General features: G+C 38.2%; 1 protein-coding gene across 11 annotated transcripts in view; it reads left to right on the forward strand.

Moving 5' to 3' along the window:
* The window catches only part of Kcnt2 (potassium sodium-activated channel subfamily T member 2), a 395,059-nt gene that overhangs the window by 121,394 nt on the left and 247,052 nt on the right, over positions 1-26,613 (forward strand). For 7 of the 11 annotated variants that reach the window (XR_005492244.2, XR_010056918.1, XM_039090726.2 and 4 more), the window contains exons 6-9: positions 4,691-4,765; positions 5,855-5,938; positions 14,587-14,681; positions 14,841-14,915. Coding sequence is in view for 9 of the 11 variants with exons in the window: in XM_039090726.2 (XP_038946654.1) it covers positions 4,691-4,765; positions 5,855-5,938; positions 14,587-14,681; positions 14,841-14,915 (329 nt within the window). In the remaining 2 variants the exon portion in view is untranslated. The remainder of the gene's footprint in view (positions 1-4,690; positions 4,766-5,854; positions 5,939-14,586; positions 14,682-14,840; positions 14,916-26,613) is intronic. The other 4 variants (XM_063272313.1, XM_017598804.3, XM_006249943.5 and 1 more) reach the window with 1 other exon arrangement.

The raw sequence follows: 26,613 nt of genomic DNA on the forward strand, positions 1-26,613 counted from the left end.
TTTGGGGAAGTTTTCAATTATAGACTTCTTTCAGGGTTTTCTGGGTAGGTTACTAACAATATGTATACTTCAGTTAAAAAATAAATCATTGCATTAAAGAAAGGAGAGAATGTAAAAACATCTGTGCTTCATTTGTTTGCTTTTGTACTTACTTTAGCCCTAGGAAGTATGTAAATAAGTGCAGTCAGTTCATGCTACAAACTCTTTGTGGGAGAAATGCATCTTATCCAAAGGAAAAAACTGTGAGCCATATTCCACAAGTATAAAAAGACTGGCAGCTCCAGGGAGTTGTAAAATTTAATATGGATGAATTGGTGGGTGATTTTATAATGGAGAAAGGAGCATACTACAGACTAAACTGGTATTTAGAGTTAAAATTGTAAATCTTCATGTTATAGCTGCAGGCTAGGATTTCATTCTCTAGACAGTGGAAACAGAGATTTAGAATGAACTCTGTACCCTAAAATGAAAGATAACTCAGAAATAAATCCAGTCAAATCAGAAGGCTGTTTTAAGATACCTTTAACGGTTCAAGGGGAAAAAATCATTAAACAACAAATTGTGTATTAAACTGCATGAATGTTAGGAGATAAATTACCATGAACTAAGTTTGTCTAGGATTTCACAGGACAATTACTGGACGAGTAATAGTAATTGTTTGTGTACTGATAGAAAAAATTAATCTGTAAAGTAAAACTATATCCTGCCATCAGGAAAATAAGTTAAAAGTGAGGTGGTTGAGAAGTCTGAATCAGTATTACTATAGAAAATCTGATAATCGTATACTACCCAAGGTCCATGCGTCCTCATTCTGGTTCATTGGACAGAGTAAGGAATTTATATATAACTGTGTAAGGCCAGGGGCGTGTGTATTGTTCTCAGGTCAGATACTCCCTTATCATGGTTCTCTTTCTCACTTCCATTTCCATTCTGTTTGATACCAACTTAATTCGTACCCCAGGACAGAAGAAAGCCAAGAGGGAACTGTATCTCCACTTGAATCTGGTATGACATCCTTTGGAGTGAGAAGGAAAAGTTCTTCCTCACTTTCTATGTCAGCTTCCATGGTCCTGTTTGGGCTTTGGGCTGAAAGTCCTTCATGTGGTGGTTCAGGCTTTCTTCTCAGGGTCTGGTAAAGAGGTGGGCTCCTGTGATCCCCATCTGTTCCAGTCCTCTGTGACCCGAGTCACACACTTTGTGAGGGTAAATCTCTTTCTCCATTTAGCTATTGCCTTATTATTAAAGGAACTGTGGCTTAGCCTAGCTCTCATTTCCTTTGCTTTCCTCATTTTTTCTCAAGCTTTAGGCATGGGCTAAATATAGCCCCAAGTCTGCATGAAGCTAAGTGATTCCTTTGAGTCCTTTTCACTTAGACTGAAACTCTGAGAAAGGTATCATTTAACATTCTATCCAGAAAAGATCTTTATTTGCTCCCATTCCCCAGCTTCTCCTTGCTGTACTACGTTGGACATAACACGACAGACTTTTTTTTTTTTTATTAACTTGAGTATTTCTTATTTACATTTCGAGTGTTATTCCCTTTCCCGGTTTACCGGCCAACGTCCCCCTAACCCCTCCCCCTCCCTTTCTTTATGGGTGTTCCCCTCCCCACCCTCCCCCCATTGCCACCCTCCCCCCAACAATCACGTTCACTGGGGGTTCAGTCTTAGCAGGACCTAGGGCTTCCCCTTACACTGATGATCTTACTAGGATATTCATTGCTACCTATGAGGTCAGAGTCCAGGGTCAGTTCATGTATAGTCTTTAGGTAGTGGCTTAATCCCTGGAAGCTCTGGTTGCTTGGCATTGTTGTACATATGGGGTCTCGAGCCCCTTCAAGCTTTCCAGTTCTTTCTCTGATTCCTTCAACGGGGGTCCTGTTCTCACTTCAGTGGTTTGCTGCTTGCATTAGCCTCTGTATTTGCTGTATTCTGGCTGTGTCTCTCAGGAGAGATCTACATCTGGCTCCTGTCTGCCTGCACTTCTTTGCTTTATCCATCTTGTCTAATTGGGTGGCTGTATATGTATGGGCCACATGTGGGGCAGGCTCTGAATGGGTGTTCCTTCTGTCTCTGTTTTAATCTTTGCCTCTCTGTTCCCTGCCAAGGGTATTCTTGCTCCCCTTTTAAAGAAGGAGTGAAGCATTCACATTTTGATCATCCGTCTTGAGTTTCATGTGTTCTAGGCATCTAGGGTAATTCAAGCATTTGGGCTAATAGCCACTTATCAATGAGTGCATACCATGTGTGTTTTTCTGTGATTGGGTTAGCTCACTCAGGATGATATTTTCCAATTCCAACCATTTGCCTACGAATTTCATAAAGTTTTTGTTTTTGATTGCTGAGTAATATTCCATTGTGTAGATGTACCACACATTATGTATCCATTCCTCTGTTGAAGGGCATCTGGGTTCTTTCCAGCTTCTGGCTATGATAAATAAGGCTGCGATGAACATAGTGGAGCACGTGTCTTTTTTATATGTTGGGGCATCTTTTGGGTATATGCCCAAGAGAGGTATAGCTGGATCCTCAGGCAGTTCAATGTCCAATTTTCTGAGGAACCTCCAGACTGATTTCCAGAATGGTTGTACCAGTCTGCAATCCCACCAACAATGGAGGGGTGTTCCTCTTTCTCCATATCCTCGCCAGCATCTGCTGTCACCTGTGTTTTTGATCTTAGCCATTCTCACTGGTGTGAGGTGAAATCTCAGGGTTGTTTTGATTTGCATTTCCCTTATGACTAAAGATGTTGAACATTTCTTTAGGTATTTCTCAGCCATTTGGCATTCCTCAGCTGTGAATTCTTTGTTTAGCTCTGAACCCCATTTTTTAATAGGGTTATTTGTCTCCCTGCGGTCTAACTTCTTGAGTTTTTTGTATATTTTGAATATAAGGCCTCTATCTGTTGTAGGATTGGTAAAGATCTTTTCCCAATCTGTTGGTTGCCGTTTTGTCCTAACCACAGTGTCCTTTGCCTTACAGGGGCTTTGCAGTTTTATGAGATCCCATTTGTCAATTCTTGATCTTAGAGCATAAGCCATTGGTGTTTTGTTCAGGAAAATTTTTCCAGTGCCCATGTGTTCGAGATGCTGCTCTAGTTTTTCTTCTATTAGTTTGAGTGTATCTGGTTTGATGTGGAGGTCCTTGATCCACTTGAACTTAAGCTTTGTACAGGGTGATAAGCATGGATCGATCTGCATTCTTCTACATGTTGACCTACAGTTGAACCAGCACCATTTGCTGAAAATGCTATCTTTTTTCCATCTGATGGTTTTGGCTCCTTTGTCAAAAATGAAGTGCCCATAGGTGTGTGGGTTCATTTCTGGGTCTTCAATTCTGTTCCATTGGTCTATCTGTCTGTCTCTGTACCAATACCATGCAGTTTTTATCACTATTGCTCTGTAATACTGCTTGAGTTCAGGGATAGTGATTCCACCTGAAGTCCTTTTATTGTTGAGGATAGTTTTAGCTATCCTGGGTTTTACGACAGCCATTTTTAACATCTTAGCATCAAGTAGATGATGTAACACAATGCTTTGGGGATATAGGCTAACTCATACCACTGTAATGTAATGAAATATTGAACCCTCAAGGAATAGTGACAACTTTTTTTTTACATCTAGTGTTATATGGTAGGTGGAACATGTAGGCAATCTAGATTTTCCAGTGCATGGATCTCTTCATACATTAAATTGTTTGATGGCATTTTGAGGATGTCCTATGCAATATCGAATTGGTCTGTAAACTAGGTATTTCACAAAGGAAAAGGTGACTCTGTCATACTGGCCCGAAAGTTCTGTTAGGTAGCTTGCTTGATTTGACTTAGTCAAGGTCCCTCTGTTGTTTCATATTCCAGTAAGGGGATGAGCATTGGAAAATGCACTGTTGAGACAGGAAGTCAGGGATATTCACATCACAAAGTTGCTCTTATTGTGAAAACTCTGCCCCGCTGGAACTCACTGAGATCCCCTTCAAATTTAATCCTCCTTACCCAAGGCTTGACTCATTTCCCCCTTAAGGCTCTGCATGTAGGAGCCACCTTCCAGTATGAGGTAGGCATATTCAGACCATACCCAGACCTTAAATATCAAGGTGACCTCAATGGGTACCTTTGTCATCTGCAAAATAACAAAGATTTCCACAACATCAAGATCTGTGTTTTAATGTTGTCCTAGCCTTTCTTGAAAGTATTAAGAGGCCCCATATGTTCATTTTTCACTGGGCTCTGACAATTACGTAATCAGTCCCTATTAATTTCACAGTGGGGATAGGGAAAATAGCATATACATGATTAAATGATACTTTAATATAGATTCAATTAAAAAAGAACTAATACTAGTTAACAAACTTGTAACTAGATTTATAAAAGACCTGAGATACCTTACAGGATGCTAGTATACTTGTGATAGTGGAAAGAAATTGTGGCAATTTAGCCTAAGGTCTTGTTAGAGTACTTTATTACTAGTAATTTGTTTTTGAGACTATTATAGAATAAATGTTATATACATTATGCCTGCTGGGCTTTGGATATTTACTTTAGTTCTAACATTGCAAAACTAAAGCACACTATTCTGTTTAAATTAGTTTATAACTCATTGCTACATTCATATACAAAGGTGTTGTTATTCCTAGAGAAATTCTGAGTCCTGTTACTTCTCTGACATTTGCTTTTATTCAACCTTTATTTATAGGGGAATATCTGGGAGCAGATTTTACGAGTTCCATTCATCTTGGAAATAATCAATGCAGTTCCCTTCATCATCTCAGTAAGTATTAACATCTTCAAAAGGATTATTTGTCATTAGGCGTAAATACATTCTCTACTTCTAAATACCTCTAGATAATATATGCTAAAAGGCATGCATTCAGACATTGAATAGAACCTGGCTCCTACAAAAGAATAAAGTCGACATGAAGACTCAATTGAAGGGGTAAGGGAAATCTAGTATGTTTCAGTTCAATAGCAAAATGAAACCTAGTGAAGAATTATACAGTGCAGAGGTATCATTTGAACAAAGGCCAGTATTGTTTAAAGATCCTCAAAATTACATTACTTATATTGTGGAAGTTTTCAGATACAAACTCAGAGTATGAGCTCTTTCCCACAGTTTTCATACCGAGAGCTCTTTCATATCTAGTTCATCTATGGAATTTACTCAGTTGCGTTCTTCACTAGAGCCAAATAGCTGGCTCCTCCTCAGAGTACTCAGTTTCCCTGGCAATAGTCCCATGTTAGTCACTCTGTCCCACTGCTGTCCATTATGTATGTAAGCCTAAGGATCTCACTGGTAAAATTAGCTTCTGGTATCAATTTGGTACAGCAATGATTTTTAAAATTAGGGGTGTGTAGACTTTACTTTAAAAAGAAAGAAAAGAAGACATTATTGTGTGTAGTTGCACCTCACTTCTTATATTTTACTTTGAGTGGCTTTTCTACAGAGAGACCCGGACCTAGATTCAACGAGAAGCTGACTAAATATAAACAAACGTGACTGCAGCTTCTCTACATCATTTAAATTGGTTGCACCTTAAGACAGCGATGTGCTATGAAAGACAAGCCCTGTACCTCTTTACCACCTCAGGTAGAGAATAACACATGCTAAGACTTAACAATAGAGCCAGCATAGTCATGTCCGACATCTGTGAAGCCTCTTACTTTATGTGCCTGTACTAATTTCCCACAGAAAGACTCTAGCAATGAAAGACTGTTCATTAGGATCGATTAGTATTTGGTGCTGTTTTAAATCTTTTCTTTGTTTTATTAAGCTTAACGCTGCTTCATGCTCCTTCTTAATCTGCCTGATATGATTTCTTTCTGTGAGACAGAAGTTTAGGGTATTTTGCTTATTTTTCAGATATTCTGGCCTACGTTAAGAAATCTCTTTGTTCCAGTTTTTCTAAATTGTTGGCTTGCCAAACATGCCTTGGAAAATATGATTGTAAGTAATAAGTAATGGGTAGTAGAGTTTAAAGCAAGAATATGTTTCTGTCTCCTCTGTTTTACCTCAATGTTTTCAGTACAAAGAGAAGGCTGTTTGGCCTCCAATCTTGTCCTTTGACTTTCGATCTTCTCCTGGGAATTTGCATAATATGCAGAATTTGTTCAGTTACAAGGTCACTGAAATTTCAAGTGTTTTCGTTTTTAACGTTTCACCATAATTCACGGTTTTAAATAGTTTTACTTAAATATTTTCCGTTAAACTACTGTTACATACTTATTGTACTGCATAGCCTACATAGTTAAATATGTACATAGTCAATAAACGTTAAGTGATGAATCTACTATACTGTAATAAGATGCAAAATCTGTCACATGCCTGGATTCTGGAGGTATTCAGTGGTTCAGTTATGAGTAAAAGAATTGGTTTGGGATTTGCTCTGATGTCACCGATTGAACACCTACCTGCTTTTTACACAGGTATGAGTGACCAATTTTTTGAAGCGCAGCATCCTCCACTTTTAAGACTACCTTTTTATGCATGTGCAGTTAATAGTTCATAAGCTTGAACACTTTTCCTTCTCACAGATTGGTGTTGACCTGAGGGGCAGTTCTTATGAGTAGGGGTTGAGAAGGAGAAATACACACGAAATTTCCAGCTCTGCTGTAGTCAGAGTCTACACCGCAAAGTGATACTCTTTGGAAAGTATCATTTATACCTATGACGTGAAAGCATTCTCCACAGCTTTCAGTACTTACAGACAAGACAGAAGGCATTTATCAATTTGTCATTGATTGTTCAAATTCTAATGAGTGTCTGAAATAAGCCAGTTTGCTGTGTCCAGTATCCTATGGAAATCAATTTAAGGCTTGGTTTATTTGGTTTACTGTTCCAAGGGACACAGTGCATCACATCAGGGAGGACATTGCAGCAACAGCATAGAATGCTGATCAGGGAATCAAACAGTGCACAGAAAGTGGGACCAGACATTAAAATCGCACTGTTTGATCATGACGGATGATCGTTTTGATGTGTTCTTGGATTTGGCCACGAGAATTTTATTGAATATTTTTGTGTCTCTATTCATAAGGGAAATTGGTTTGAAGTTTTCTTTCTTTGTTGGATCTTTGTGTGGTTTAGGTATAAGCATAATTTTGGCTTCATAGAAGGAATTGGGTAGTGTTCCTTCTGTTTCTATTTTGTGGAATAGTTTGGAGAGTGTTGGTATTAGGCCTTCTATGGTGGTCTGATAGAATTCTGCATTAAATCCATCTGGTCCTGGGCATTTTTTGACTTGCTTTTAATGGGAAAATTTTAATGACTTGCTTCTATATTTTTAGGAGTTATGGAATTGTTTAAATGGTTTATCTGATCCTGATTTAACTTGATACCTGGTATCTGTATAGAAAATTGTCCCTTTCATCCAGATTTTCCAATTTTGTTGTCCATTGCTTTTCAATACACCTGTATGATGCCTTAGTCAGTACTGCTGAGGCAGTCTGCTGGTCAATCTTGCTAGTTTCTGAATGTTCCCTATTGTTTTATTATTATTATTATTATCATCATCATCATCATCATCATCATCATCATCATCATCATCATCGTTATTTAAATTTTTTGCAGTCCAGTAATTATCTCCCTCCCAGTCTTCCCTCTGACTGTTCCTCATGCCATTCCTCCTCCCTGTTTCCAAGAGGATGTTCCCACCCCACTCCCAACCCCTGGGGCCTTTCAATAGATGCATCTTCTCTCACCGGGGCCAGACCAGTTATTCCTCTGCTTTATAGGTGTCAGGGGCCTCATATCAGTTAGTGTATGCTGCCCGGTTGGTGGCTGAGTGTCTGAGAGACCTCTGTGGTCCAGATTAGTTGAGACTCTTGGTCTTTCTATGAGGTCATCCTCCTCCTCAGCTTCTCTCAGTTTTTTCCTAATTCAACCACAGGGGTCCCCAGCTTCTTTCCTTTGGTTGCCTGTTAAGTATTTGCATCTGTCTCTTTCAGCTGCCTATTGGGCCTCTTGGAGGACAACCATGTTAGGCTCCTGTCTGTAACCACAGCATAGCATCAGTAATAGTATAAGGCCTTGGAGCCTATAATATTGTGCCAGCAAAGTGTAAAGCTTGTTCCTATGCACCTGCCTCGAATGGAATCTGCCTATCTTAAATCCCACTTTCCCAGTAGCTTCACCTCTGACTGTTCATTCTTTGCCCCTTTTCTTCAGACTCAGTGATCTTGTGTCTACTACTAGGTACCAGGAGGTAGTGCCCACCAGAAGGCCTTCCAGAAATATTTGTTCGTTTTTCTCTAGTGTCTTTATATCTTTTACAAGTATGAATGGATTTGTCTTGCTTGGTTTAATTTGGAGTTTTCTTGAGTATTAGAATAGACAGAGGTCATTGCCTGGATCTAAGAGTCTGTCATAGTGAATAGTAGTCATTTTTGAAATGAATGCTTGAACAGACGTTTAAATGACATAGCTTTATTTTTTAACTCTTGCCATTCAGACTCTGCCTCGTCTGGATGTCCGGGCCATATACATACAGCCACCAAACCCAGACAATATTGCTGATTCCAAGAAGTGCATGCTGACAGGAGCCTGATAGAGCTGTTTCCAGAGAGGCTCTGCCAGAGCAAACAAATACAGAGGCGAATGCTTGCAGCAAACCATTGAACTGAGAATAGGGTCCCTTTCAGAGGAGTTAGAGAAAGGACTGAAGGAGCTGAAGGGTTTGCAACCCATAAGTACAACAATAACAACCAACCAGAGCTCCCAGGACTAAACCACCTTCCAAGGAGTACACTTGGACAGACCCATGGCTCCAGCTGCATATGTAGCTCACGATGGGCTTGCTGAGCACCAGAGGGAGGAGAAGCCCTTGGTCCTGTCAAAGCTGGATGTCCCAGTGTAGGGGAATATCATGGAGTGTTGGGTGGTTGGGTGATGGAAAGGGGATAACATTTGAAATGTAAATAAAAAATATCCAATAAAACAAAACAGTACAAAAAAAAACCACACTGTTTACCACAGAGAACATCTTCCAGAGTTCTTGTAACTCTCTAAAACACTACCACCAGCTGAGCACCAAGTGTTCAAACACATAAGCGTTTGGGACATTTTATATTCATACCACAATATTATGTCTTTGGCACACCACATTTGCTCATGGCCTCTTCATAAGACACCCCCTCCCAATTTTATTTATATATGAAAAGTTTATGTTTGTTATAGTTCCAACACTGCTCAAATTCCAAACTCTTTTCTGAACTCCAAGGGAAGTGATCCACCGTGAGCCTCTGAAAAAAGTTAGGCACTTTTTTTTATTAGATATATTTCTTTACTTACATTTCAAATGTTATTCCCTTTCCTGGTTTCCTGTCCCTTTTCCTCCCCCATACGGGTATGTCCACCCATCCATCCCCCTTACCTCCTCCCCTATATTCCCCTGCACTGGGGGTCCAATCTTGGCAGGACCAAGGTCTTCCCCTTCCACTGGTGCCCCAACAAGGCTATTCTCTGCTACATATGCAGTTGGAGCCCTGGGTCAGTCCATGTATATACAAAGTCAGACTAAGTATTTCCGTATCCAACAGGTTACAACCATAACAAAAAGACATATTCACCAAAGTAAGACTCAACCTAGCAGGGAAAAGTTGAACTTCTGAGGCTTTATACGCAACACCCAAGGTTCATGCTGCAATTAGCTAGGTTCAAATAATAATCCTGATATCAATAATCACTACCTTTAGCACACATAATCTCTTTCACATAACTATGAAACATCAGTTGCTGGAAATGGCAGTAGGAGAGTGAGTGTCAGAGGAAAATCATAGCACATTTTCCCGCAGAGTGGAAAACTGACAAGGGAAAAGAAGCAAAGGAATGGGAAGCAGGGAAGTCTCAGGGCCTTGCGCTCCACACCATCAGAGGTAGCCATCCTGGATTACTCTTTACAGTCAAGTTCTTAATAAGGCTGATTTCCAGCCAACCACCAGCAGCAGTAGGCCCAAAGGAGTCCTGACCAACCCTAAACCAGTATTGACCCTATCCTCTAGACAGATGACTACCTTACCTCCAGTTATCCAATTGCAGGGAACCTCTGTTCCAGAACTCCCCTGAACAACCAGAACCATCAGATCCCCTCTGGTCAATGATGTTAAAAACCTTTCAAATTCTGAATGTTTCCAAGCCCAAACTTACCACCTCTTGTTGGTTGTGTTATAATGCTAGGCTCCCCTTTTATAAAGGCATATTATAGCTGAGTGTAATGTTTCTGAAAGGGACTCTCCATGTAGATGGTCAGAAGAAGGTCTAGCTTTAATTCTCTAGACTATATTGGGATTGGGTATCTGTCTGGGGAAGGTCCATTTGTTACATCAACACCCTTGCAATTGGACAAATACCCATTTTATTCCAAATGGATTATTCCCTCTGAATAGGCATGGTGGGGCCTGTTCAATGGAATTGACCCCTTGTGTGCATGGAGAATTTCTCAATTCCTTGACCCCAAGAGGGTTCTGTAATTTGACTCAATTAGTGCCCTGTCCTATTACCCAGAAGAAGCAGTGCTAAGAGCTTTAATAGGGCACATCGAGGGGAAACTTATGAGACAGAAGAGAGAACCCATCTCTCTAACCTTAGCTTTAATTCTAGTGGCAGGACTAGCTGGAGCCTGTACTGGAATAGCTGCACTAACATTACAAAAGAATTATAATAGTTTAAAGGCAGACATAAATGAGGACATTCGGCACCTAGAAAAATCCATCTTGCACTTGGAGTACAACGTGGACTTTCTCACTGAAGTAGTGTTACAGAATAGGTGAGAACTTGACTTAATGTTCCTACATCAGGGAAGACTATGTGCTGCTTTACCTGAAAAGTGTTGTTTCTATGTCAACAATTCTGGAGTTATTCAAGAATCATTGGCCAAAGTTAGGGAAAATTTAGACAGATGCCAGAGGGAAAGGAAAGACTCCAAAAGTTAGTACCACTCACTATTTGATTTCTCCTCCTGGTTAATAACTCTTGTTTCCACTTTCCTGGGACCCTTAGTTATTCTTTTACTTCTCCTTACCTTTGGACAATGTATTATAAGTAGACTTTTACAATATATTAAACAGAGATTGGAAACTATTCCAATGATGGTAATGAGGTCACATTATCATCAAATTAGTACAGATGACTTAGGTCTCAAGAAGCCCAAGATTGGCTTGTAAAGCCACTAGTAGAAGGGAGAGCTGAAGAGGCCAAAGTAGCAGGAAAAACTCCATCTTGCTTTCCAAACTCCATTTCAAGTTGCTTGTCCTCAAAGTGACATGGCCCCCACCCTTGGGCTCTGGAAAAGAGACTACAAAGTCCTTTCAACAGTTGAAAATAGACATAACAGCTGTGGCCAGTTCACAATAACACGATAGACTAGCACAATAACAGGAAAGAAAACACAAGTCATTCCTAGGTCAAGATTCCCCTTTTAGATTTGTGGTCTCTCCTTGTGGTTTGAATAGATCTTATGCAGCAATCAATTTAAAGGCTAACATTCTTTTAACCATTTTCCCAAGCATGTAATGCCAAGACTCGAAAGATCTGCTTGTGACTTTTCCCCTACATAAGCCCTAATCCCCTAGATCTGAGTATTACTTTAGTAACCTGTTGCATCAGGAAGATTTGTGACCGGAGTCCAAACTCAAAGACTCTCCTGTACTTGCATCAGAGTTGTGGTCCCTGGTGGTCTCTTGGAATGGTGGAGTGGGGGTCTCACAATCTGGGCATAACATTTATATGTAGCACCTGGGTTTTGTGCTGTAGTTAGTTCAGTTCCAATAATAGTCTTGATATCAATAGATACTATTTGTAGCACACAAAACCTATTTCCTTTTTCTTGAGCTGGTCATTATATGTCTACTGGTTTTCTTAGCGGACTTCCTAGTGACTGGCCATCTTTAACATCCCACTTTCTCCACTGTAATCTAGATCCTGCCTTCATTTCACAGTGGTCTCTCATGGACTCTTTGCAAGTACGCCATTCCTGCCATGTGTTTCCAGGCCTCAGTATCTATTTAAAACCAGAGTTTGAGATTATGTGACACCTAAGTCTGGCATCTTTCATTCTTGCAAAACCAGAACCGCTTGATGAGGTTGCCAATTTGTGCCCCCTCCAAGCCGGGGAAGCAGCTGCTTTGTGTGCTGACCCTGGAGAAAGCCTTTTGTTGCTCTCTGTGGTTCTAATCTGTTTAGCAATTACAGCTGCTTTTTAGCAGTCTAGCCTTCAACTTTAAGTTCAGTTCTTTCACAATCAAATGACACATGAAAAAAATTCGTCCTTCTGCTTTAGTAGTTGGTCTTTCTCAACAAAATCTGTACAAGAACAGTCAATATTATGACAGTGTCACTGCCTGTATATTATCATGCCTTGCACTTTACTGTACTAAGTGTATTGGTCTATTAGTTTAAAATTAAGCCTCATTAAAATTATCAGAGCATAATCAACAGGCTTCTAGATTTGCTTTCACAATACCATATCAATGACCTCCATCCTGTTTCTCTATAGAGTCCTTGTTCCCCTTTGAAGCTTTGTAATTTGAACCTCTGTTCTTGAACAGGACAACCAGAAAATCCCATTAAGTTCTGCTTTAAACATGTTAGAAGTTCTCAGGCCCAGAATTCAAGGCTGTCCCACATTAGGTTGTAAACTGGTACAATGCTATTACAAATACATTATATGATTTATCACAGTAAAAAAACTTTATTTTTATTTTTGTTTATTTTGTTGTTATTATGATCAAATACCTAATACAAAATAGATTAATGAAAAGTTTATTTGGCTTATAGTTCTAGAAGCTATTTCACAAAGGTGTAGAAGTTATGGCAGGTGTTATATGATTTGTAACATTGTTTTTGTAGACAGTAATCGAGGAGGGAACAGGAAATAGGATTAAGCTATAAGTCTCAACGTCTCAAGTGATTTAGTTCTTCAACAAGGATCAATGTTCTATGGATGCCACTACAGGGCTGGTCAGATGGGTCAGTGAGTGAAGACACCTACCATCAAGCTATACAACTAGAGTTCTGTCCATGTGGTTGAAGGAGAGACTGAACTCCTGCAAGTTGTCCTCCAACATTCACACAAGGTCCCTGAAACATATCATATGCACTTAGAGGGAGGCTATAGTATTCACATGCGCACACACATGCACACATACACTCTTAACACTCCCAAGATAAACATTTTAACTACAAGAATAACATTTCCACAACTTTTTGAGACTAGCAAATCAGCTAGAGACCAAATTTTGAAACACATGAGTCTTCACAGCAGACCTACTGAATAGTATGGGCATTTGATTTAATTTGATTTAATTTCTCTGCTAATGTTTAAAAAAAAGGTAATTTAGTTGCAAACTTTCCTTGAAAGTAATCACACAAATACATATTTATGACATGTATGGTATTGAATCTTGTGTGGGTAGAGTTTAATAGTATTGATTGCATTTCTTGGAAAAGTACACTCATTAGCATTAACACTTGCTTTTCATTCAGATGACCTTTAAGCAGACATTGTGTTAAAAGCTGTGCCTAGAGAATTATTAGAATAACATTTGAGCATTTACAGCAGATGATTGTTTCTAAATACTCATGTGAAGTAAGCCCACACTCCTCAGGAAAGCACATGGCCAATGGTAGCAAAGGGTGGGCAAACTTGGCCTGTGGACCAGCTCCTGCTGTCTTTTCCTGACACAAAGAATAACCATTTGACTGAATAAATTACTAAGGAAAAAACTGCTCCCAGAATCAAATAAATCTTTGTGCATTGCTATGTAGTTCAGTGTTGGAAAAAAATAGTCTCTCAAAGTCAGGAACTCTTAGTCAGCATTCCAGAGAAATAGACCATTTACAACATTAGCTTAGGACTACATGCCACTCCAGTCCTGTAGCTTTGCTTTTTTGGCTCTCTCTAGATGTTGAAGTTCTAATTGTTTTTCTGACGATTGCCTCCTTTGCTCTAAGATTCTAAAGAATCAGACATGAAATTCTAGCTAATAAATATAGCTATTTCTTTTTATAATAGTCTTGAACAGTCTTGGTTTAATGCAATCCAGAAAACTACAGTGACTAAACTGAGATCATTTTCTTAAGGGCATTCATTTTCTCACAGTTCCACAGTTAGAATATGCATAAGAGTGAATTCTTAAAATTATTGAGATTAACAGAAATTTGTGAAAAAATATTGAAGAAGCATTATTATTGAAAGAAGTGTTTTTCTGTTTTCTTTTTAGTTTTGTCTTTGAGATGGCCTTTGGCTATGTAGCCCAACCTGTGTGTGAACTCAAGATTTCCCTTTTTTAGGCGCTTGCATACTGAGGGAAGAGCCTACACCATCATACAGGGAATGGCAAGCCTGGGATTAATAACTGCAGCATGTTCTCTGTTTTCTGCAAAGCAACTGAGCTGAAATTTAGCACTTTATTATTCTTCCCATATTCTAACTTTGTAATATGAATTATACCATTAGTTATTTCTAGATCCATGTAAAATGAAAATATACTACTAGGTTCATTTAAATATATACTATGTACAGTGGATATTTGATAATTAGTCTCAAGTGCTTTAGTATTTGTCACAATTTATAATATGCTTCTTCTCTTTTATTCTAGAATGATCTTCATCGAGCCATTCAGCGTACACAGTCTGCAATGTTTAATCAAGTTCTGATTTTGATATCTACTTTACTATGCCTTATCTTCACTTGGTAAGACCATATATAGTTCTCTTATTTTTTAATATTTTTTCATTTTTTATGGGAAACGATTATAAATCAGTTTTATCAATATTTGGCTATTATAAAGACATACTTTACTGTAATACCTAAAAACTTCATCTACAGAAGTAAAATGAATTTTTTTCTTAGTTTTACAGACAAAACAAGAGAGCACATGTATCATGTGACTTTGGGATTTACTGAAACTTTGACATTTTCTCAAAGGTAAAGAGCTAAGTTACAAGGTTCTGGCCTATATGGCTTGGTTGTCAGACTCCCATTTTCCCTTCAAATCTTTGACATACAGCAGCACCCTCCCTCTCTTTTCTTCAGACTAGAAACATTCTTGAGGATATTCTTAATTCTATCAGTCACCACATATACCTCTGTGTCTGCAGTGTTTTACTGTGAGACCTGCAAGAATGTACTGTTACAGAAAGCCTTTTATAGGACTAAAGAGGAGAGCTAAAGGAAGAATCTTTTATATTCTGCGTGGACCCATCACCTATCAGTAAGACCCAGATGGCATATTAGTTGAGGTGGGAACTAGAAGCTGGGACATCACATAGAGAAATAAGATTCTGAAAGAGACTGAAGAGTGGGAGATTCACCCTGAACTCTGAGGAAGTTGGACGCATGAATCCAAGGAGAGGTAACCAACTATATGGCTAGAATAAACAGAGACAGCCGACATAGACCAGAATACACAAGTTATGGAAGTTACAAGCTAGACAGGAAATGAGCCATAGCTTATGGCCTAGGAATTTATTCATAAATAGTTAAGTCTTGGAGTCATTACTTTGGGAACAAAGGAGTAGAGTAGAAGACCCTGTGGCTACAAAGCAATGGAAAGCCTCTTCGTGTTGCAATATGAGGCCTGGCACTTTGATTTATTATGACTTATTTTCTCTTTTGGAAGTCATACTTAACTTTGCGGAGTATTCCTGTGTGAAATGATTTATGTGAAATGTTTTGTGTTTGCAATCATGTGTATCATTTGCAAGAGGTAAAAGGTCAAAAGTGAGTGGAGTAGAATCTGCTTTACAGGCGATTTAGATGCTGCTTGTATCTGTAAGGTCCTTGGCCTTTTTAGAATGAGAAATATCTCATTTGGAGTTAGGAACATTCAATCTATACATACACAGCTACATCTGCTAGATACAAATGTGTATATGCAAACATAGGTGTGTGTGTGGGGGGTAATGATCTATTTTGTATTACTAGTAAGTGGTTAATACTAAATTGATCATAAATATGTTTATTTTAGACTTCTGTGCTTTAAGAGGAATATATGTAACATTTCGCTATAAAATTTTTACAGAATATTTTTAACCTTCACAAACAGGATTTATGATTCTCTTGACAAATATATAACTGCATAAATAAAATCTATAGAAATGCTAAAAGTGATTCCATCACACAGTACTGAAAACTCTATTAAATTAACTGATTTCTGAAGCAATGCCACTAAGAATTCTTTTTTTTTTTTCAGTGCAAAACCGAAATATATTTATTTCCCCCTTAGGAGATGTGGAGCCTTCATTTTGTCTTACTTTGACTTGTGTTATTTCATTCCGCAAGTGTCTCCAATTTATCTTAACGCCCTATTTACTTCCTTTTTGTTCTCTTTTTAAAATTTAATTAATTAATTAATTAATTAATTTTTACATTCTAGATTTAATTCCCCTCTTGGACTACCCAACGACACTTCTACATCCCATAATTCCTCCTCGCGCTCCTCCCCACCCCTGTGTCTCTACAAGGATGTCCCCACCCAACCCACCGCAACCACATCACCAGTCCTGTAAATTTCCTGGGATCTCCAGTCTCTTGAGCGTTAGGTACATCTTCTCTGACAGAAACCCAGATCCTGGAATCCTCTGGTGTATATGTGTTGGATGCCTCATCTCAGCTGGAGTATGCTGCCTGGTTGGTGATCCAGTGTCTGAGAGATCTCAGGAGTCCATGATAATTGAGACAGCTGGTCCTCCTACAGAGTTGCCCTTCTTCTCATCTTCTTCCTGCTTTTCCCTAATTCAGAGGGGTCAGCAGCTTCTGTTCATTGGTTGGGTGCACATATCTGCAACTGACTCTTTCAGCTGGTTTTTGAGTCTTTTGGAAGCCAATCATGATAGGTCCCTTTTTGTGAACGCCCCATAGCCTCAGTAATGGTGTCAGGACTTGGAGACTCCCCTTGAGCTGGATCCCATTTTGTGCCTGTCGCTGAACCTTCTTATCCTCGGGCTCTTCTCCATTTCCATCCATGCATTTCTTTCAGACAGGAAGAATTATGGGTCAGAGCTTTGACTGTGGGATAGCAGCCCCATCCTCGCCTGGTGCCCTGTCTTTCTGCTAGAGGTTGGTTCAATAAGTTCCTTCTTACTACTAGAGGGCATTTCATCTCGTGTCTCCCACCTCTCGAGTCATGAGAGTTTTCACTTCCCAGGTCTCTGGTACATTCTAGAGGGTCCTCCCAACCTCCTTCCTTGAAAAATAATCACATTATTTCCATAATAAATTTTACTTTAGAAACTTTGAAAATTAAAATCTCTATGTGGAAAGACTAATTTTTTTCCTAATGTTGGATAAGTCCTAAAGTCAAAATTATTAATTTCTAGGTACAATATAAAATGAATTTGGTAAAGACGTATTTGTCTAGAGATTGTATTTCAGTTATACCATAGTTGGTGACTGCTCTATGAAGGAAAAATAAGTGTATAGTTTTGGGCTATGTAGAAGTATATCTACTGTTAATGGACATCTTTTCATGTTATAATCCGCTTTTGAATATTAAGACCAGAAATACATAGTGTTCTTTTCACCTGATCCATGAAACTATAATGGAGGTGTTTTGTTGGTGGTGGGAAGGCTCCGTGCTTAAGGAAGCTGCTATATCAACACTTACTTCCTACCAACTTGCTAGCTCAAAAACAACAAGTCAGGTCCATGTAATCCAGCACCTCCTTCTGGCCTCCAGAGACTCAACTCACACACGTTCTATATACACACATGCAGTCAAACCCTAGTATACATAATTTATTTAAAGTCTGTGTGTGTGTGTGGCGTGTGCATGTGCATGTGTGCACACATATGTAATTTAGTACAGCCTTTAAAATTTGAAGCTAGAAGGTTCATCAACTTATATTTTGATACATTGCCTGTTTTCTTTAAAAAACAAAACAAAACCCTCCCAATCCTAAGATTACCTGTTTTAGAAAGCTGCTATCTAGTTCTAAAACACATGTAGGCATCCTAATTATTAACATTGTATAAAGCATAATTATTAAGCATCTGCCTATGAGGGGCTCAAGCTCATTGCCAGACTGAAATAAGCATTAAGCTGCTGACCCATTCTTTCCAGAAAATGTGCTGAAGTGTTTTTCCCATCATTGCAATGGAATTGGACTCATCTGTCCACATGCTGGCTCCCTACCCCTCTTCATCAGCGATGCTAGCTGGGGAGACAGCTGGCCATTGCAATTCATTCTGCATCTTGGTAACAAAGCCATTGTAACTGGTCCATCCGGGAATTAACTGCATGACTTTCGCTCAATTATCAATATATTCCAACCAGTGATAAGTACTATAATTGATAATGCTCTTGCTGTTTCTAATTTTACATAGATAGACTTATTTTTTCATGTTCTTTGCCAAAATCTTTAGTTTTTTTTAATTCATATGCATAGTTCCACATTGTTATTCCATAGAGCTGTAACACAAAGATTTGCACAAATGGATATTTTTTCTGGTTGTGGTCCAATGTAAAGTATTCAATCTCCCTTCTAAGTCTTTTGTCTATGAGAAATGAATTCATTTATTCCTAAGTACGTTTAAGCTTTAACTGTTGTTTAAACGTTTAGTTCAATAACATGTGGCCTTTTCTTCTTCATGGGTTGATGTTTGTTTGAGTGATGTGCTCTTAAGTTGTCGGGCTCGGCTGGTCTGGCGGGTAAGTAGGCACTTGGGATTTGAGAAGCCAAATTCAGATTTGAACTTGAAAAAATATTTAATTAACCTCTGACGTAGCATTTCAATGGAATGTCAGAACTATGAATATGGAAATAGAAAATGAAAAAAATAAGACAGAACTGAAATTCTCATTAACTCTCAAGTTGGAGCTTTTGTTTCATGTGCAGTTACAGACGTGATAACTAAAGTATTTTTTTAAATGCTCTTTGAATATCATGTAAGATTACACTATTTGTATTATAGATAAGTAATCAGTTAAATTTCTTAAATTCAGCAGGATTTTCAATATTGTACTATTTTTCAGAATACCTGGGGCATGTGGAACACTGCTCTGCAGGGAGGAAACCCTCAGTGCAACCCCAACTTGGGTTTCTGTGTCCTGTGTCCTGTGTCCAGAGTATGGGGTGTTTGTTGAGCAAGAGCTTATTTGTGTTTAAGTCTAAAAGGCAATTTAGTTGCAGCAACAGTCTGTAGGCTCCCTGAAGAAACAAGTCAGGTGACAGTGCTCCTCGCTCAGCAAGGAGATTTGGGTGACAGACACTTCAGGTTTATTATACAGTCATCGCTTTTCAGGTAGCTTATGAAGTAGTAGGTTTCTACATGGGTTTCACATGTGTTCTTAGTTTTGGTTGGCCAGTCCTCCAATCCTCAAATATCTCCTATGCTTATATCTTCATCTACCATTTAACTGCCCCCTCATAGTGTTGCCTTTTGTATTTAGTTTTCGATGGTGCCTGTCCCCTTCTAACCTGTTTCATTGTATATATATATGTGTAGACACAGACACACACGCACGCACACACACACACACACACACACACACACACACACAGAGAGAGAGAGAGAGAGAGAGAGAGAGAGAGAGAGAGAGAGAGAGATTGGCACTATTGATATCTCACTCCAACTAAACACATCTCGTTAAGGTTTTAACGTTAAGGTCCACATAGAAGAAAGAAAATATGGAGTATGGTATTGGTCTTCCTCAGTTTACTGTTTTCCTACAGATTTCATTTCTTGTAAATGGTCAAAAGAACTCTGTTGTATGAATGCAGTACAGTTTTCTTATCTATGTGTTTGTTGATGAACACTTCAGCTGATTCCGTTTTCTGTTTCCTTGCTTTTATAAAGAAAGCAGTGCTAAATCAAAATAAAATTTCTATATCAGGATGTGAAACTCCTTGGCTGTATTTCCAGAAATGCTACATGAAGGTCGTATGGCAAATCTAATCCTTTTTACCATCTCTGCAGTATCTATACATCAAGCAAACATGTATAAGTGTTTCCCTTCTTCATATCCTTACCAGCATTTATTGTCATTTGTTGTCTTGATACGTCTTATTTTGGCAAGATGGAATTGAAAAGTACTTTTAATTCGCATTTCCAATGGGCTAATGATATCCAACACTTCTCAGAGTGTTTACTATTCACGCTCACTATTTCTCCTTTTGAGAATCACTGTTTAATTTCATCTTTCATTGTTTGAGCATGGATCTGTTGCACTGATGTTTAGCATTTCAATCCCACATACATTTTAGGTATTAATTTTTTTGTCAGGTTTATAGCTTGGCTTCCTACTTGACTGATCATTTCCTTTCTAGTAGAAACATTATAAAATATTCCATAACTTCCCATCTGTCAGTTAATTGTCACATTTTTTAATCATCCCTTGCCCTGTATTTCAGTATCATTTAGTGTACCGACCTGCATTTTCCTTGATCAATTTCAGGCATTTCGTTTTATACTAACATCTTAATGGATCTGCAGTTGGTTTTTGGGGGGAGGGTTGCTGAGCTGGTACATAGATCTACCTACCTCTGCCTCCTGAATACTGGGATCAGAGGTATGTTCTGCTACTACCAGTAGCTTTGGGTTGCTTCTGACAGTTCTCTTCACGCTTTTAATCTGCCAATTCACAAGCATAAGAAGTCTGCTTGACCTATAGTGTCGTTCTTACTTTCTGCCTTTGGGAATTTTAAAGTTTTCCTTTTAGGGATCTTTTGGTGTCTTGGATAAACAAAAGCACACATGTTCTCTCGTAAAATATTTCTGAAATCTACATGAATAATTAGCGATGGCCTAATGCTTGGGGGTAACATTTACTTTTTATATTTTGGGCTACAGGTTTTACATATAAGAGTAATGATTCAATTTTACCTTTTAGTCGCATCATATCTAACATCTGTCAAAACACTTGGATGATCTTAGATGCTTAACCAATACTTACTGAGGAAAAGTAGTGGGATTTTCAAGTAAGAATATCCTTTCTAAATAGTGATTCTTAAAGGTTTTGAGAGCATTTCAAACTCTTTGTTTTGAAGATTTATATAACATTCCTCTCTTCACAGTAAACGTTTATGCAACTTTGGGAATGAATCTGAAGCCCCAACTTTACAGGCTTGAAGCTTTGCTTCTGAGAAAGGGATTTAACCTAGTTGTATAATGTAACAGCTTCCAAGTAATTCTTAAGTTTTTCACACCTTTTAAAATGAATTACCAGATAAATTCACATTTGCCCGTTACTTTTTTGTCCATATAATTTAAAAATTTTCATGTAGGTAGTTTTCCCATTCTTTGATTTTGTGGAAACAGAACAATGTTATGAAATTATTGAATCTTAATACTCCTTTTTCAAGCAGAAAAGCAAACTGATTAAGCTCTAAAAGTGTGGCCATATTTCATCATATTCTCTTCTTATAATTATGCAGAATTTTAGCTTTTCATTTTATGATTCCTTGTCCTTTTCCTCCTCCTCCTCTTCTTAAATATTTTTTACAACCCAGTTGTTCCTCTCCTCCCAGTCTATGCTCCGACAGTCCCTCATCCCATTCCTCCTCCCCTGATCCCACCTTCCACCAGAACAACCCACTCCCTGAGGCCTCCAGTCTCTTGAGGACCAGATGCCTCTTCTCTCACTGAGGCCACACCAGGCAGTCCCTGCTGTGTATGTGTTGAGGGCCTCATATCAGCTGGTATATGCTGCCTGGTTGGTAGCTCAGTGTCCTGCTGGCCTTCTTAAGGGGTGTCCCTCCTCCTCAGCTTCTTCCAGCCTTTCCTTAATTAAACCAAAAATTCTGTCCATTGCTTCAGTGTAAGTATCTGCTTCTGGCTTTTTTAGCTGCTTGTTGGGCCTCTTGGAGGGCCATCATGCTAGGCTCCTGTCTGTAAGCACACCATAGCATCAGTAATAGTGTCAGGCCTTGGAGCCTCCCTTTGAACTGGCATGATTTATTTTTTGACATTTCAAATAATACTTTATTTGAGTATGGATGGTGAACCATGTCAAAAAGCTGCACACACACAGCAAAATTTAAAATGGTGTGGCTATTCTTTAAGTGTATTGCAAAGTAATTTTGTGGACATTTTACTATATGGTTGAGGATTGTGCTGTTTTCAGAATTTGTTCAAAGCTTTTTTATTGTGGTGGAACTTTATTTTTTTTCATGTTTATTGGTTATTTTATTTACATTTCAAATGTTATCCCCCTTCTCAGTGTCCTCTCCAAAAGGCCCCATTCCTTCTTCCTTCCCCCTGCTTATATGAGGGTGCTCCCCCACTTGCCCACCCGCTCCTGCGTCAGCGCCCTAGCATTCCCCTATACTTTAGAATTTTTTTCCTCCCTTCTGATCTAAAATTTGAGTACATCTTAAATGTCTATGTGTCTTAAATATATAGAAATAAAGCAAACCATGCTTGTGCATGGACAATGTGATGGGCTCTGATGAGTTAGTAAACAGCGGGGTTCATTATCTCTAGATTCAGAGGTCACATACGTATAACTAACCTTTTCCATAGATACTGTAACAAAGAGAAGGAGAGATTTCTTTCAGCAATGGAAACAGGCTTTGCTGAATTAAAAATTTTTTTCCAATAAAAATGTAAAGTCCTAACATCTCAAATTACCTTATGTTCCATGGGAATATTAGGTGTTAGTGGATACTCTGCAGGAAATGAAAAATGATTACTTGAAACCATTTAATTGGCATTCACTCAACAAATAGCAAAGTGCAATTTGTGGCCTGATTTGAATGCTAATGCCTGAATTACAGGCAGAGAATCAAAGTGCTAGATGCTTTCAGTGCAGAATGCCAGTGCTTAATTAAGTTTTCCAGTAACTGTGCACAGCGAAAGGATTCACAGGGAGTGGATGGATATTGAAGGTGATTTATTTCTGCTATGAGAAATATTGTTTTTTTCCCCCTGAAATTTGACATTTACCAGGTGGTGTACAACTTTAAAATCTTGATAAATTTTTTCATTCAAATTGATGTTTTCCTTATCAATCATTCCTAAACTTAAATAACTTTATTATTAAACACACAGCATTTAGAAGTAAGGTTTTAAAACATGGAGTAAGAGACTTCTAATGCATGTGATTTGTTACTCTGTATTGGTCTATAGCAAATCAAACTGGTTGTGGTTTTCCAGATTTTTTTGTCGTTGTTGTTAACTGAGAAGTTTCATTTCTAGATAATACTGAAATATTAACAATGTTTTATAAGAAGTAAACTTCATAGCAGACTCACAACTAAATTTAATATTCTTTTGAATTGTCTTAAATATTGAAGTGGATTTTACACATGGAGCAACGCATAACTCCAGCTGCATGTGTTGCAGAGGATGGCATTGTCAGGCATCAATGGGAGGAGAGGCCCTTGATCCCCTGAAGGCTCCATGCGCCAGTATAGGAAAATGTCAGGGTGGGGAGACAGGAGGGAGTGGGTGGGTGAGGGAGCATCCTCATAGAAGCAGGGGGATGGGGAATGGGATAAGGGCTATCCAGAGGGGGAACCAGGAAAGGGGATAACGTTAGAAATGTAAATTTTAAAAATCCAGTAAATAAAAGAAAAAAAAAAGAAAAATACTTCCAATGTATCAGGTAGATTCATACTTAAATATCTTGCTAAACTAATGTGCAAAGATGACTATCATAGCTCCTCATCTAGCAGGGAGGAGGCAAGGATGTGACTATTAAATAAAATATTTTTAAACAAAGATTATGAGGATAGTATAACTCGAAATATTTCATCTTTTTGAAATCTAAATAACCTACCCCTCTGTAACCTGTTTTGAATGTGTAAGAACAAATGTCTCTTTGACCTGGACAAGGAAACAATAACAGATTTTAAAAATTACACCATTAAAGTTCAATCAAACATGGCAAAAACATTCTTTGCCTGTCTGTTTAAACAATACTACTAACCCAGTATCAGCATTTCAATATCCCTAGCCTTTTCTGCTTTAGAATGTTGCTTTTTTATAAAGCTGTCATTCAACAAGGATTGATGATATCCCTACCTATATATTTAGTTTGTAGAGATCAAGAAAAGTTTATACAACAATACTATCATAGTTAGAGTTTTATTGCTCTGAAGAAACAACATGACCAACGATAACAGTTACTGAAAGCTGGCTTTCAGTTTCAGAAGTTTAGTCCATTATCATCATGGTGGGAAGTACGACAGTATGCAGGCAGACACGATGCTGGACAGTTCTACATCTTGACATGAAGGCAACAGAAGGGGACTGTATTCTAGACTGGGAATAGCTTGAGCATCTGAGACTTCAAAGCCTTCCTCCACAGTGACACGTCCTCCGCCAAGGCTACACCTCTTAATAGTCCCTATGGGTTGGATCTGTGGGAGCCAAACTTATTCAAACCAACACAATGCTTAGGCAAGGTTTGCCTCCAGTGCAGATTCAGGATGGGATGGGGATGAAGTAGGGTGTCTTAGTCAAGCTTTGTTTACTCTTACATATTCCCTGGACTAGTAGCTTTGCGCTGAATACACAGTGCCAAGGCCAGAATTCTTATTCTAGTCAGTGTTATCATGTTGAGCTGTGGCCTGTCATTGCTATGAACAGAACCCTCTGAGATCAATTCATTCCTGTACACTGTCTCACCTGTAAGCTAAAACAACTAGTGTAATCTCTTTTGGGTCAGGACAAGTTGTGCACTAATTAGGACAACTGCTGGCAAAAAAAGAACATGGCAGTCAGTATTATGTGTCTGTTCTGCTTCAGATGGCTCTCACTTTTTTCATGGATGATGTACATTTCAGCCATCATGTTTCTAAGGCCAGGGTGACTACAAAGATGAGCTTTCTTCAATAGCTCTGTAGTGTGCTTGCCTTTTGAGAGAAACACAAATGCAGAGTGTTAAGTTATACATTCTTCAGCTCATATTGTGCTTTTTCCATTTTTTAATCTAGTGATTGGTGTCATAACATTTAGATGCCTTGCTGTAGTTTAATATTTGCATTGCACGAATAAGAATCTTGTGACAAATACATAATTCTTGGGTGAATTATGAAAATGTCAATGGTAAGCGATAATGAGCACTCGTGTTAAAATAATGATGTATTAGTATTTTCATTTATTATTCTGAGAATATGTGACTATAAGGTGTGGAATTTTATCTGCTGTGTTAGTAGGCAGTTAGAGGAAAGTATGAAATAAATGTATATGAACTGATATCGAAATCAGAGATTAGAAGTAAAAGTTATTTTGCTTGGAAAATTGTTCATAATTTTATTCTCATATGAGTTGATAATTTAATTATCTCCTCAAAATTGATTTCATAAAATTATATTTAGATCATTTTTGTGTCTTTTTGAGTACTTATAGTCACACACTTATTATTTTTACAGTGTCTATTAAAACAAAATTTTACTTTTCTATATAAAGTGTTTCTTTTAAGTTTCTATAAGGATTTTTTGTTAAATACTAGTGAAGTGTTCAATAATAATTATGACCTTAAGAATGTTATAATATTGGGGGAAAGATTGTAGGAGAAGAAACATTATAGTATCAACATGAAGAAAATGAAATTGGAAAATTTTAACTTCTCTTAATAATTTCAATCTAAGTTAAAAAGGTAGCAGGGACCAAAAAGTCCTTGTGGGATCTTTAAGAAATATTAAGGACACTTTAATGTGTATAAATTATGATAAGAGCTGAAATTAGTTAAGAAATATACATTTTGATGACCAAAAGTAAAAGACATATTCAGAAATAAAGCCAACAATGATAAAACAAAATAAACAATGCTTCAGGTAGAAGCATATGTTTCATATTTTTGCCACCCATAAAATGGTGGAACCAAAACTGATGATGAAAATGCCACAAAAGATAAATCTAGCCATTAAAGCAATACTGTGGATGGATAACATTCATGAACCTTATCTGTTTCAAGAAAGTACCTTGCTGAAATAGACCACAATGAAGCAAATCAAGACAAAGCAAAGCAGACTGGAAAAGTTTCCTGAGTACATTCTTCCTTCTCTGCTACAAATACCAACTTATATGTTTTTATGATATCTTAACCATTACCCCTCAATGTCCCCCCACCCCAAATGGCACTAGGGATGATGGGATCAATCTTTGCTGCTGGGGAGGTAGAAGAGCATGAGACTTGTACAGGACACATGAGGATGTAACTGAACACATCATCTCTATGGCCTTGTTTAAACATGGACTTCATTGTATGGTCAATACCGGCTGTGATGTATTCAATCATTTTGTGTGGATTCCAAAAGCAAAGCAGTAAGTAATTTGACTGATGCCTTTGTACCAACTAAGTATAAGAAGTTTGGAAAATAAAAGTTTGGGGAAGAAGGGGCTTCCTGGTATTGTAGCCAAGGGTCTAACCAGGATAGTAGGCATAAGATGGCTCTTAAGCAGAAGCATGCTCAAGACTTCCACCATAAACTCTTTACTGAGAGAAAGGTAAACAAGTATCCAGAAGGGTCAGTAAGCAAAGTGTGGTACATGGAGAATAATCTAGATAAATCTATAGTGAAGCAAATATGCTCTAAGGTGACAAATGCACAATGAAATTATTGGCAGATATACCTGGGGAGTCAGATTGATTTTACCGCCACCAGTATGATGAATAGTGAAGGGTAAAGGAAGAATAGGCAAATGACAGGAAAATGATAAACTTTGTCAAAGAACG

This window comes from Rattus norvegicus, chromosome 13 (assembly GCF_036323735.1).
Source record: "Rattus norvegicus strain BN/NHsdMcwi chromosome 13, GRCr8, whole genome shotgun sequence".
Taxonomy (NCBI): Eukaryota; Metazoa; Chordata; class Mammalia; order Rodentia; family Muridae; genus Rattus; species Rattus norvegicus.